Genomic DNA, 14224 nt, shown 5'->3' on the forward strand with positions numbered 1-14224 from the left:
TTACCAAATGCTTTCCGTTAATTTAAAGGAATAGCGACCTTGTTTAAAAATTATCTAAAATCTAAAGAAAACCTTACTTTTCTGAGAGTTTAAACTCTTCTGATTCCAAAAATATCCTTGATCAGTATACATAGTTTACAGGCGTGGAGGATTCATACCATTTGCACATGGAGACCTGGCAACTTAGAGTGTAAAATAGCAGACGATTTTACACTCTAAGTCGCTTGGTCTCCTGGTGTTAATGGTAGGAATCCTCTACGCCTGTAAACTATGTATTTAAATATGAGGGAAAACACAGAAAAACGCTTCGAAAACTTGAAATTTGGGGGCAAAAGCAAATTTGCGGAGAAGATTTTTGGCGGGATTTTCTCCTCACGGCATCTCACGGAAAAGCCAAGCGCGTGCGCCCGAGACTCCCGAGTCTACTAATTCGTAATTCCGCGCGAATCTGAATAATATATGCTTAACGTGGCGAAACTAACAGGCGTCACGTGAGCGACATCTAGAGAGAAAATTTCTCCTTACTCAAATGAAACAAAATTTTAACTTGGCTTTTTCCAAACACAATACTTTGATTGCAATTTTATAAATTGCTACGAAACCAAATACAAAAGTAAAGATATCATAATAAACTAGATTTTTCAAGCATTTTTTTTTTTCGCATTTTAAATTTGTGGATGACGAAAATTATGTCACTAACACTTTAAAATAAAATTTAACGGTCTAAATACTTTCAGGACAACCGTATCCACGGAGGGAGAACCTTTTGAGCTCAGTATCTATTTCGAAAGTCCAGAGGCTGAAATTGAACACTTAAGAACGCTGACTGACTTCTTTCTTGTACTTGTCTTACCCGTTAAATACGCTCAATGCAAACCACTTAGACATTTACTTCGGGAAGTACTCGCTTGCTTAGGTCAGTTGAATAACTTAGTCACCCACGGGTTGTTAATTGTCAACTTTTCATTTAACATCGCTTCGTACCATCTTCATGCAGTGTTTTATCCAGCTATTGAAATGGTATGTGATCCCGATTACATCAATCAAAAGTTTGTGGCTTACGTTCAGTGGCAACAAGAAGAAATGGCTAAACACTCGCGTCCTTATACATATGCCAAGAATTTCAAAGACTTTGTTCAGTTGATAAACAAATCGTCCAATATTGAATCTCTTAAGTGCATGAGGCAAGTTTTTACCAGGGTTCATACAAACCTGGGAAAAGAATAGTTGAGAAAAACCTCAGGGAAATTTCGAATTTTTAGTAAAATCAGGGAAATTTGCGTCAAACAGGGGTCGAGTAATTAAGCAAAATGTTCGTAAGGATTAACATTACACTATACTTTGGAGGCTCATAACTCTGGTTCTAAAAGAGATACGGGGATGTCCTTTGAGTACATTTGCTCCATAGGATACTCCATACACGGGAAAAACCTGGAAAAATCAGGGAAGTATATGGGGAAAAACCAGGAAATCTCAAGGAAAAATGTTTTCCAAAAGTTTTATGAACCCTGTTTACTTCTTTGTCACTTAGTGCATTGCCTCGTCTATGCTTTCAAGGCTCGACGTGCATGGTGTTTTTCATTTTTTTCTGAAATCCCATCCCTGTTTCCAGCTAGATTCACTGTTTCTCAGAACCATTGAGGTGCATTGTAGGAGTAATAGCGATTTCCTTTGTGGTCGCCCGAGATCGCTCCGTATTTTCGTGTTACGTCATCGCTCTAGCTCGGAGGACCGAATGTAGTTGCTCCCAATGAAAGACGAAAGTTTTTTCAGAGCGGTTTTGTGACGTCATCAGGCGCTCCATTTCGGTCGCTTCGTCTCTAGAGTCGGAGCGGTTGGGATCAATCCGGGAGCAAACCGGGAGGGAGCGACTGAGCCTATGTAAGACGCGCCTCCGTCGCGGAGCAGCTCGTTTTTTCCCAATGAAAGACGATTTTTTTTTCCGGAGCGCTCGGATCACCTCAAAGAAAAACGCTATAAGATACTAGGCGTACTAGTGTAACGCGCATACCTAGCCCGGAGCGCTCCGAAAAATTATCTTTCATTAGGAAAAAAAACTAGCTTCTACATAACGGAGGCACGTCTTCCACGACGCTAAAGCAAATATGAATTCAATTCATGTAAAAATTATAAAAGTTACAACTGCACTACGTGTAACGGGCTGGGCCTGTTCAATTCATGCAATGTGTCGGGCCGGGCCAGAAAACCAACTACATACTCGGACTCGGGCTGGGTTACGGACTTTTTCTAAATGCTAAATCCCGGGCCTGGCTCGGGTCGGCCTGAAAAACTCGGCCCGTGCAGGTCTCTGGCCCTTTTAGACGGTATATTATTTTCGAAAATTCAAAAACAGCAATACCTTGTTAGAAAGTTTGGAAATCCTATACAACCTAAAGTCCGTCCTTAAAAATAACACTATGCACTTATCTTGATGGCATAGAGGAGGCAGTGCATTCTCAGTGTGACAATATTAATCATGATGTTAATGTTATCAGTTTTCATTTGTAGATACTGCATAGTGACTGAAATTATGCACGCAACTACCATTAACAATTTAAAACGTTCTAAAGGAATTGATGTGGGTGAGTTAACAATCCAGTTTTATTATTGAAAATGTACGAATGCAATTAGTTCTGAACTGTTGAGTTGCATATGGTCACAAAAAAGGGGTCGTCATGCTAATTGACCCCCAAATCAGGTATCAGGGGATGCGCCATACCAACACGCAAGGGTGAGCTTTCGAGCTTTGTTCTGGCTTGTTAATTTGCCAGCAACAAGGGCAACATCCCCATCCCCTATAGTGATATCAAATGCTTTGTGATAACCCTCATTAATATCACCAAAAGTGCATGGGAAACACCAATGAGATAGAATATATGTATTAAACCTAGAGTTACAATTCAAATCGACTTACCTCGAACCACATTGCTTTTATCAAGCACGTTTATCAAAACATGACAGCGCCATCTGCGAGCCTCTATCGGAACTAATTCCAACTTTTACTAGTTGCTTATTTGCAATCTGAAACATCGTTATGAATTTTATTTCATCTATTTATTAGATTAAAAAGGACTAGAGTTTTTATTATTTTAACTCGCGTTTTTTATTTAACACGTTTAAAAAACTATCTTGACAGCTTGTTACGCAGATTATAGCAGCAGACGGTAATGAAAAAGTTCTTCGAGTGATTAATAGGTGGCGCCACCCGTATTTGATAAGGATTCATGCTCGACAAAAAGTGTATCGCGAAACGTCGATCTCAAGATCCCACATTGTGACTCTAGCTTTAATATAATCTATCTCATTGGGAAACACTTTGTTTAACTGAATTTGCTCAAACTTTGTCAAAAACACTTCCAACGCCCTTGCCTATTCACCCGCTACGAATTTCGTGGTAGAAGGAGCGAGACAAAAGTCCCGCATTTTAATTCTCCATCATGTCAAGCTGTGCCACACTGCTACCATATTTCTTGTTTGACCACTTGGAGGCGCAGGCCTGATTTTACCGAAACAATTGCCTTATCAATTGGCTTAAACGACTAGCGTGTCATAAAGTATGCTAGGAGCTTGCAAAGGATAGCTAAACTCCCCCGTTCACACTGTGTTTTTTCCTAAGTACTTTTGATACTGCAAAGATCGTTCAATCCACTGGGGAAGTGGGGATACAAATCAGATCTTGCCTATAAACAGTGAAATTAAACCTTCGTTTGAGATACTTATCCTAACACGGGATTGTGTGTAAGGGAATTACAGATGGTAGTAGAGATATTGCATTGAGTATAATCGCAATACCTCTAATTGATATGGGATTACTTCAATTTTGTGCTTTCAATCAATTAACGTAACACTTGTTATCAAATGGGTTACGAACAGTGATTTTTTTAAATATTCGTTTGCAGACAAAGAGTTTAAACCTCAGACATCCGCCAAAGGTGACCTTCTTCAAGCGCGTAATCTGAAGCGATATATAAATCAGGTTGGTTTTCAATTAATTTATTTTCGCTTTAAGTTACAGCAACGCTCTGATGTAATTTTCTAAGTACTGGATACTTACTTTCAAAATAGAGCAAATTGTATAATGTCTCAACGCCCTTTGCTTAATTACCAAGAAATTAAAATGTTATGTGTGCCACAGCGTATTTCATAACGCTGATTAGAACTGAATCTAACGCTAGTTATTGCTCTACATGGGCATGCATAGAATTTTTTTATCGTGGTTTAGATTAAACAAATGCAGGGCTCCCACCAGGTGCCTAAAAGTCCCTATTTTCCTGCTAGGTCCGCAATCTACATCAAAATAGGTATTTGATCCTTAAATCGCCCTATTTTCCAAAAAAACCGGTTTGCTACTATCTACCGCTAGAAGGCGAATTAACAAGTATTTTTTGACTTTCTCCCTCTGCCATCAGTCCTTCAGTATTGCTTTGTCCATGGTTTCGCGATACACTTTTTGTCGAGCATGAATCTTTATCAAATACGGGTGGCGCCACCTATTAATCACTCGAAGAACTTTTTTATTACAATCTGCAGCTATAATCTGCGTAACAAGCTGTCAAGATAGTTCTTTAAACGTGTTGAATAAAATACGCGAGTTAAATAATAAAAACTTTAGTCCTTTTTAATCTAATAAATAGATGAAATAAAATCATAACGATGTTTCCGATTGCAAATAAGCGAGTAAAAGTTGTAATAAGTTCCGCTAGAGGCTCACAGATGGCGCTGTCATGTTTTGATAAACGTGCTTGATAAACACAATGAGTTTCGCGGTAAGCCGATTTCAATTGTAACTCTAGGTTTAATATATATATTCTATCTCATTGGTTAAAACTTTTTAACTTAAAAGTCCCTTATTCTTCTATTTATTTTTAATGTCGAGGGGTGGAGTTGACACCTGACGCGAGTTATCACTTTACAGGGGCGTGCTTAGAATACAGGATAAAATTGATGTATAGAAGATTAGCTAGCATGTTATGGCCGCCATGGGACCCGACATTTGTTTTAATAAGACTTCACCAATGTATGAATATTTCCGGGCTCTGAATGATGATCGCGATAAATAAAAATTAAGGATTGAGGGAACCCAGAGCTTTTCTTAGGTAGAACTACCCCACCGCTTTCAAAAATATTCGCATAGAAAATATTCATTGCTCAAATTTGCTCATTTTACTAACGTAATTTTTGACCTTTTACAAGTCCTTTGAAATCTTCATTTCCAATGTACCGTATACATATTTTACCAGGAATACATACAGCTAATAGGAATCATTGTGTAGCCATTTTCACTCAACATATATGTAGGCGGATTTTATTGGAAGAGCTGGCTAGACTAATCATTATGTATGACGAATTTTTCCTATTGGATAATCTATCTCGCTGGCTGTTGCACCTTACGCGCGCATGACCTTCACCTTGCGTCGCTAAAACCAATGCAGGGTTGCCACTGGTCAGGAAAAACCTGAAAGAGTCAGGGAATTTAAAAATGGCCCGAAAAGGTCGGGGAATTTGATTTTAGTGGGTAAAATTTCTGGGGATAAGTCTTTATTGAAAGAGTAATGAAAGTTTCTCCTCATCCTAATCTCTTAACACAGAGTGAACTCCAGAGCAATCCTTAAAAATGTCTAGGATTGTTTCTATAAAGTAAATGCCTTTAAAAAGATCTCTTGGACTGTTATTTATAGTTAAATGTTTCTTATTCATTTTGGTGCAACAATTACATTGGAAAACTTAATGTAGAGAGTTTATTTAATTATAAGCACTTAAAACATGCTGTAAACATTTACACTTTCGGCCTAAAAAGGTCAGGGAAAATCTCAGAAAAAGGTCAGGGAAAAGTCAGGGAATTTGGTTCTAAATATTCCGTGGCAACCCTGCAATGTAATCATGAAAAGAAATATGAGGCGTGGCACAAAACCCGCATAGAAATATACATTTGATGTATGGGCACAAAATGATTTGTAATAGCTGTATATAGTCCTGATTTTACTATAATTACTATATAAATATATGCATTTCGTCAATGACCTCTGAACTATATTTTAGCTCGATCAAGCGAGACGTCTTTGTGAAAGGAGGATGAAGTTGTTATCAAACTCTGTTGGATCTCCATATGGTTCGGGCGAGATTATAGGGAGCCCAGTTGACGTAGTTAATGCGGACAAGAGTATTAAGAACAAAGAGTATGATTCTGATAAAAGTCAACCGGGAAAACAAGTTCTGTCGTTCTCGGTTATTATGGAATCCGATCTGTGCAGAAAGTACTTCTCGGAACATTTACAGAAACATGAACAGAAATCACTTTTAGGGTGTGTGACGTGCATTTTTGAACTGAAAATTTTTCATTAATTGGGTTTTTTTCTCTTTAGATTTTGGGAGATGGTGCAAGAAATGAAAACCACTGATAAGGTTTGAACACGACTTTTTAATTGTTTTAAAGGGACTGTAAAGTTGGCATCGGCGGTTGGGTAAAATTATTTGAAATACGTCAGAGTCAGGTGACCGAGGGGTGGGGGCGTCGTTCAAAGAAGCTTAATTCGTTTGTTTTATTTCGAAAACTATCTCTTCTGGGAATAAGCGCTGCATTCTCCCAAAAAACAAGGACTAGGCATCCAGTCTCACTCTAGTTGGCATCGTCGGTTGGGTAAAATACTAAAATTATAATAAATACGTCAGAATCACGTGACCGAGGAGGGGGCGTGGTTCAAAGAAGCTTACTTGGTTTGTTTTATTTCAAAAACTACCGCTTCCGGGAATTGGCGCTGCAATCTCGCAAAAAACAAGGACTAAGCATCCAGTCTCACTCTATGTGGAGTCTTTGTATCTTGGCATCACGTGATATCCGTGACGTATTTCAAATAATTTTCACCCGCCCGCCGATAAATAAAACAAACGAAGCTTCTTTGAACCACGCCTCCCCTCGGTCACGTGACTGACGTATTTATTATAATTTTACCCAACCACCGATGCCAACTTTACAGTCCCTTTAAAGGGACTGTGAAGTAGCCATCGGCGGGCGGGTAAAAATTATTTGAAATACGTCACAGGCACCACGTGACAACAAGATACAAACAAAGAGTCCACATAGAGTGAGACTGGATGCCTAGTCCTTGTTTTTTGCGAGATTGCAGCGCCAATTCTCAGAAGCGGTAGTTTTCGAAATAAAACAAACAAAGTAAGCCTCTTTGAACCAAGCCTCCCCTCGGTCACGTGACTGACGTATTTATTATAATTTTACCCGCCCGCCGATAGCCTCTTTACAGTCCCTTTAAAATGTTCATGTTTTAATATTGATCGAGTTAGTGTTAAAATTGTTTACAGTCCTATAAGCATAAAATAGCCAATGAAATCATCCAGATCTACGTTAATATTGCGAATCCATTGGTTAAATCCAAACCAATTCTGAAAGGGATGGAAGCTTATCTAATGGCCAATAAGGCAAGTAATTTGAAACCTCGCTCATATTATGCGCAAGTTTAATGTTAATAGGCCTATTTGTTTGTTTTTTAAAAAGGGTCCTGAAGCTTTTTATCAGGCTCAAGAAGGCATTTATAAAGAATTGGAAGAAAGGTTTTACCCGACATTCATAGTCAGTTCCATGTATCATAAAATGCTTATCAAAGCTGAGAAATTGGGTCTCAATTTTGCTGAGGGTAAATACTGTAAACTCATCATAACATGTGATTGTGTTAAAACAAAGCGTGGGTCCAGTGATCTAGTATGCTCTTTGCTTTAAATGGGTCTGTAAAGAAGGAATCGGCGGGTGGGAAAAAGTTATTTGAAATACGTCACAGGCACTCGACTGAGAAAAGGCGTGGTTAAAAGAAGCTTAGTTGGTTTTATTTCGAATACTACCACTTCAGGGAATTGGCGCTGCAATCTCACGAAAACCAATGACGAGGTGTCCAGTTCCACGTACTCCATTTAGAGTCTTTGTAACCTGGCGTCACGTGATGGTTGTGACGTATTTCAAAAAATTTTAACTAACACGGCGATGTGTTCTTTGCAGTCGCTTTAAGGACTACTCAATCCGTTAAACGAATAGTATCAGAAATTAGACTACTTTAAACCAATCAGAACTCGTCCGCGAGGGTGGAGCTAAATATTACCCTTTTTCCAAGCTTGAGGGTGGAGCTAAAAATTACCCTTTTGCCAAACTTGAGGGTGGAGCTAAAAATTACCCTTTTGCCAGGCTTGAGGGTGGAGCTAAAAGTTACCCTTTTGCCAGGCTTGAGGGTGGGGCTAAAAATTACCCTTTTGCCAAACTTGAGGGTGGAGCTAAAAAATTACCCTTTTGCAAAGCTTGATGGTGGAGATAAAAATTACCCTTTTTCCAAGCTTGAGGGTGGAGCTAAAAAATTACCCTTTTGCCAAGCTTGATGGTGGAGATAAAAATTACCCTTTTTCCAAGCTTGAGGGTGGAGCTAAAAAATTACCCTTTTGCCAAGCTTGATGGTGGAGATAAAAATTACCCTTTTTCCAAGCTTGAGGGTTTAGCTAAAAAATTACCCTTTTGCCAAGCTTGATGGTGGAGATAAAAATTACCCTTTTTCCAAGCTTGAGGGTGGAGCTAAAAAATTACCCTTTTGCCAAGCTTGATGGTGGAGATAAAAATTACCCTTTTTCCAAGCTTGAGGGTGGAGCTAAAAAATTACCCTTTTGCCAAGCTTGATGGTGGAGATAAAAATTACCCTTTTTCCAAGCTTGAGGGTGGAGCTAAAAAATTACCCTTTTGCCAAGCTTGATGGTGGAGATAAAAATTACCCTTTTTCCAAGCTTGAGGGTGGAGCTAAAAAATTACCCTTTTGCCGAGCTTGAGGGTGGAGCTAAAAAATTACCCTTTTGCCAAGCTTGATGGTGGAGATAAAAATTACCCTTTTTCCAAGCTTGAGGGTTTAGCTAAAAAATTACCCTTTTGCCAAGCTTGATGGTGGAGATAAAAATTACCCTTTTTCCAAGTTTGAGGGTGGAGCTAAAAAATTACCCTTTTGCCAAGCTTGATGGTGGAGATAAAAATTACCCTTTTTCCAAGCTTGAGGGTGGAGCTAAAAAATTACCCTTTTGCCAAGCTTGATGGTGGAGATAAAAATTACCCTTTTTCCAAGCTTGAGGGTGGAGCTAAAAAATTACCCTTTTGCCAAGCTTGATGGTGGAGATAAAAATTACCCTTTTTCCAAGCTTGAGGGTGGAGCTAAAAAATTACCCTTTTGCCGAGCTTGAGGGTGGAGCTAAAAAATTACCCTTTTGCCAAGCTTGAGGGTGGAGCTAAAAAATTACCCTTTTTCCAAGCTTGAGGGTGGAGCTAAAAAATTACCCTTTTGCCAAGCTTGAGGGTGGAGCTAAAAAATTACCCTTTTGCCAAGCTTGAGGGTGGAGCTAAAAGTTACCCTTTTGCCAAGCTCGAGGGTGGAGCTAAAAATTACCCTTTTGCCAAGCTCGAGGGTGGAGCTAAAAATTACCCTTTTGCCAAACTTGAGGGTGGAGCTAAAAATTACCCTTTTGCCAGGCTTGAGGGTGGAGCTAAAAGTTACCCTTTTGCCAGGCTTGAGGGTGGGGCTAAAAATTACCCTTTTGCCAAACTTGAGGGTGGAGCTAAAAAATTACCCTTTTGCAAAGCTTGATGGTGGAGATAAAAATTACCCTTTTTCCAAGCTTGAGGGTGGAGCTAAAAAATTACCCTTTTGCCAAGCTTGATGGTGGAGATAAAAATTACCCTTTTTCCAAGCTTGAGGGTGGAGCTAAAAAATTACCCTTTTGCCAAGCTTGATGGTGGAGATAAAAATTACCCTTTTTCCAAGCTTGAGGGTGGAGCTAAAAAATTACCCTTTTGCCAAGCTTGATGGTGGAGATAAAAATTACCCTTTTTCCAAGCTTGAGGGTGGAGCTAAAAAATTACCCTTTTGCCGAGCTTGAGGGTGGAGCTAAAAAATTACCCTTTTGCCAAGCTTGAGGGTGGAGCTAAAAAATTACCCTTTTTCCAAGCTTGAGGGTGGAGCTAAAAAATTACCCTTTTGCCAAGCTTGAGGGTGGAGCTAAAAAATTACCCTTTTGCCAAGCTTGATGGTGGAGATAAAAATTACCCTTTTTCCAAGCTTGAGGGTGGAGCTAAAAAATTACCCTTTTGCCAAGCTTGATGGTGGAGATAAAAATTACCCTTTTTCCAAGCTTGAGGGTTTAGCTAAAAAATTACCCTTTTGCCAAGCTTGATGGTGGAGATAAAAATTACCCTTTTTCCAAGCTTGAGGGTGGAGCTAAAAAATTACCCTTTTGCCAAGCTTGATGGTGGAGATAAAAATTACCCTTTTTCCAAGCTTGAGGGTGGAGCTAAAAAATTACCCTTTTGCCAAGCTTGATGGTGGAGATAAAAATTACCCTTTTTCCAAGCTTGAGGGTGGAGCTAAAAATTTACCCTTTTGCCAAGCTTGATGGTGGAGATAAAAATTACCCTTTTTCCAAGCTTGAGGGTGGAGCTAAAAAATTACCCTTTTGCCGAGCTTGAGGGTGGAGCTAAAAAATTACCCTTTTGCCAAGCTTGAGGGTGGAGCTAAAAAATTACCCTTTTTCCAAGCTTGAGGGTGGAGCTAAAAAATTACCCTTTTGCCAAGCTTGAGGGTGGAGCTAAAAAATTACCCTTTTGCCAAGCTTGAGGGTGGAGCTAAAAGTTACCCTTTTGCCAAGCTCGAGGGTGGAGCTAAAAATTACCCTTTTGCCAAGCTCGAGGGTGGAGCTAAAAATTACCCTTTTGCCAAACTTGAGGGTGGAGCTAAAAATTACCCTTTTGCCAGGCTTGAGGGTGGAGCTAAAAGTTACCCTTTTGCCAGGCTTGAGGGTGGGGCTAAAAATTACCCTTTTGCCAAACTTGAGGGTGGAGCTAAAAAATTACCCTTTTGCAAAGCTTGATGGTGGAGATAAAAATTACCCTTTTTCCAAGCTTGAGGGTGGAGCTAAAAAATTACCCTTTTGCCAAGCTTGATGGTGGAGATAAAAATTACCCTTTTTCCAAGCTTGAGGGTGGAGCTAAAAAATTACCCTTTTGCCAAGCTTGATGGTGGAGATAAAAATTACCCTTTTTCCAAGCTTGAGGGTGGAGCTAAAAAATTACCCTTTTGCCAAGCTTGATGGTGGAGATAAAAATTACCCTTTTTCCAAGCTTGAGGGTGGAGCTAAAAAATTACCCTTTTGCCAAGCTTGATGGTGGAGATAAAAATTACCCTTTTTCCAAGCTTGAGGGTGGAGCTAAAAAATTACCCTTTTGCCAAGCTTGATGGTGGAGATAAAAATTACCCTTTTTCCAAGCTTGAGGGTGGAGCTAAAAAATTACCCTTTTGCCAAGCTTGATGGTGGAGATAAAAATTACCCTTTTTCCAAGCTTGAGGGTGGAGCTAAAAAATTACCCTTTTGCCGAGCTTGAGGGTGGAGCTAAAAAATTACCCTTTTGCCAAGCTTGAGGGTGGAGCTAAAAAATTACCCTTTTTCCAAGCTTGAGGGTGGAGCTAAAAAATTACCCTTTTGCCAAGCTTGAGGGTGGAGCTAAAAAATTACCCTTTTGCCAAGCTTGAGGGTGGAGCTAAAAGTTACCCTTTTGCCAAGCTCGAGGGTGGAGCTAAAAATTACCCTTTTGCCAAGCTCGAGGGTGGAGCTAAAAAATTACCCTTTTGCCAAGCTTGAGGGTGGAGCTAAAAAATTACCCTTTTGCCAAGCTTGAGGGTGGAGCTAAAAAATTACCCTTTTTCCAAGCTTGAGGGTGGAGCTAAAAAATTACCCTTTTGCCAAGCTTGATGGTGGAGATAAAAATTACCCTTTTTCCAAGCTTGAGGGTGGAGCTAAAAAATTACCCTTTTGCCAAGCTTGATGGTGGAGATAAAAATTACCCTTTTTCCAAGCTTGAGGGTGGAGCTAAAAAATTACCCTTTTGCCAAGCTTGATGGTGGAGATAAAAATTACCCTTTTTCCAAGCTTGAGGGTGGAGCTAAAAAATTACCCTTTTGCCGAGCTTGAGGGTGGAGCTAAAAAATTACCCTTTTGCCAAGCTTGAGGGTGGAGCTAAAAAATTACCCTTTTTCCAAGCTTGAGGGTGGAGCTAAAAAATTACCCTTTTGCCAAGCTTGATGGTGGAGATAAAAATTACCCTTTTTCCAAGCTTGAGGGTGGAGCTAAAAAATTACCCTTTTGCCAAGCTTGATGGTGGAGATAAAAATTACCCTTTTTCCAAGCTTGAGGGTGGAGCTAAAAAATTACCCTTTTGCCAAGCTTGATGGTGGAGATAAAAATTACCCTTTTTCCAAGCTTGAGGGTGGAGCTAAAAAATTACCCTTTTGCCAAGCTTGATGGTGGAGATAAAAATTACCCTTTTTCCAAGCTTGAGGGTGGAGCTAAAAAATTACCCTTTTGCCGAGCTTGAGGGTGGAGCTAAAAAATTACCCTTTTGCCAAGCTTGAGGGTGGAGCTAAAAAATTACCCTTTTTCCAAGCTTGAGGGTGGAGCTAAAAAATTACCCTTTTGCCAAGCTTGAGGGTGGAGCTAAAAAATTACCCTTTTGCCAAGCTTGAGGGTGGAGCTAAAAGTTACCCTTTTGCCAAGCTCGAGGGTGGAGCTAAAAATTACCCTTTTGCCAAGCTCGAGGGTGGAGCTAAAAATTACCCTTTTGCCAAACTTGAGGGTGGAGCTAAAAATTACCCTTTTGCCAGGCTTGAGGGTGGAGCTAAAAGTTACCCTTTTGCCAGGCTTGAGGGTGGGGCTAAAAATTACCCTTTTGCCAAACTTGAGGGTGGAGCTAAAAAATTACCCTTTTGCAAAGCTTGATGGTGGAGATAAAAATTACCCTTTTTCCAAGCTTGAGGGTGGAGCTAAAAAATTACCCTTTTGCCAAGCTTGATGGTGGAGATAAAAATTACCCTTTTTCCAAGCTTGAGGGTGGAGCTAAAAAATTACCCTTTTGCCAAGCTTGATGGTGGAGATAAAAATTACCCTTTTTCCAAGCTTGAGGGTGGAGCTAAAAAATTACCCTTTTGCCAAGCTTGATGGTGGAGATAAAAATTACCCTTTTGCCAAGCTTGAGGGTGGAGCTAAAAGTTACCCTTTTGCCAAGCTCGAGGGTGGAGCTAAAAATTACCCTTTTGCCAAGCTCGAGGGTGGAGCTAAAAAATTACCCTTTTGCCAAGCTTGAGGGTGGAGCTAAAAAATTACCCTTTTGCCAAGCTTGAGGGTGGAGCTAAAAAATTACCCTTTTTCCAAGCTTGAGGGTGGAGCTAAAAAATTACCCTTTTGCCAAGCTTGATGGTGGAGATAAAAATTACCCTTTTTCCAAGCTTGAGGGTGGAGCTAAAAAATTACCCTTTTGCCAAGCTTGATGGTGGAGATAAAAATTACCCTTTTTCCAAGCTTGAGGGTGGAGCTAAAAAATTACCCTTTTGCCAAGCTTGATGGTGGAGATAAAAATTACCCTTTTTCCAAGCTTGAGGGTGGAGCTAAAAAATTACCCTTTTGCCAAGCTTGATGGTGGAGATAAAAATTACCCTTTTTCCAAGCTTGAGGGTGGAGCTAAAAAATTACCCTTTTGCCGAGCTTGAGGGTGGAGCTAAAAAATTACCCTTTTGCCAAGCTTGAGGGTGGAGCTAAAAAATTACCCTTTTTCCAAGCTTGAGGGTGGAGCTAAAAAATTACCCTTTTGCCAAGCTTGAGGGTGGAGCTAAAAAATTACCCTTTTGCCAAGCTTGAGGGTGGAGCTAAAAGTTACCCTTTTGCCAAGCTCGAGGGTGGAGCTAAAAATTACCCTTTTGCCAAGCTCGAGGGTGGAGCTAAAAATTACCCTTTTGCCAAACTTGAGGGTGGAGCTAAAAATTACCCTTTTGCCAGGCTTGAGGGTGGAGCTAAAAGTTACCCTTTTGCCAGGCTTGAGGGTGGGGCTAAAAATTACCCTTTTGCCAAACTTGAGGGTGGAGCTAAAAAATTACCCTTTTGCAAAGCTTGATGGTGGAGATAAAAATTACCCTTTTTCCAAGCTTGAGGGTGGAGCTAAAAAATTACCCTTTTGCCAAGCTTGATGGTGGAGATAAAAATTACCCTTTTTCCAAGCTTGAGGGTGGAGCTAAAAAATTACCCTTTTGCCGAGCTTGAGGGTGGAGCTAAAAAATTACCCTTTTGCCAAGCTTGATGGTGGAGATAAAAATTACCCTTTTTCCAAGCTTGAGGGTGGAGCTAAAAAATTACCCTTTTGCCAAGCTTGATGGTG

The 14224-nt window shown here is 40.0% G+C and overlaps 1 protein-coding gene across 2 annotated transcripts in view; it reads left to right on the forward strand.

Annotated features, from left to right (window-relative positions):
• Positions 1-14224, forward strand: part of LOC149707953 (sorting nexin-25-like) — a 365564-nt gene that overhangs the window by 336299 nt on the left and 15041 nt on the right. For both annotated transcript variants that reach the window (XM_089864197.1, XM_089864196.1), the window contains 8 exons: positions 738-916; positions 998-1184; positions 2509-2582; positions 3900-3976; positions 6040-6302; positions 6363-6402; positions 7315-7431; positions 7508-7646. In XM_089864197.1, the coding sequence (XP_089720323.1) occupies positions 738-916; positions 998-1184; positions 2509-2582; positions 3900-3976; positions 6040-6302; positions 6363-6402; positions 7315-7431; positions 7508-7646 (1076 nt within the window). The remainder of the gene's footprint in view (positions 1-737; positions 917-997; positions 1185-2508; positions 2583-3899; positions 3977-6039; positions 6303-6362; positions 6403-7314; positions 7432-7507; positions 7647-14224) is intronic.

The sequence above is a fragment of the Phalangium opilio genome, unplaced genomic scaffold (genome assembly GCF_054372755.1).
Source record: "Phalangium opilio isolate 3A_F unplaced genomic scaffold, DU_Popi_V2 ptg000013l_1, whole genome shotgun sequence".
Taxonomy (NCBI): domain Eukaryota; kingdom Metazoa; phylum Arthropoda; class Arachnida; order Opiliones; family Phalangiidae; genus Phalangium; species Phalangium opilio.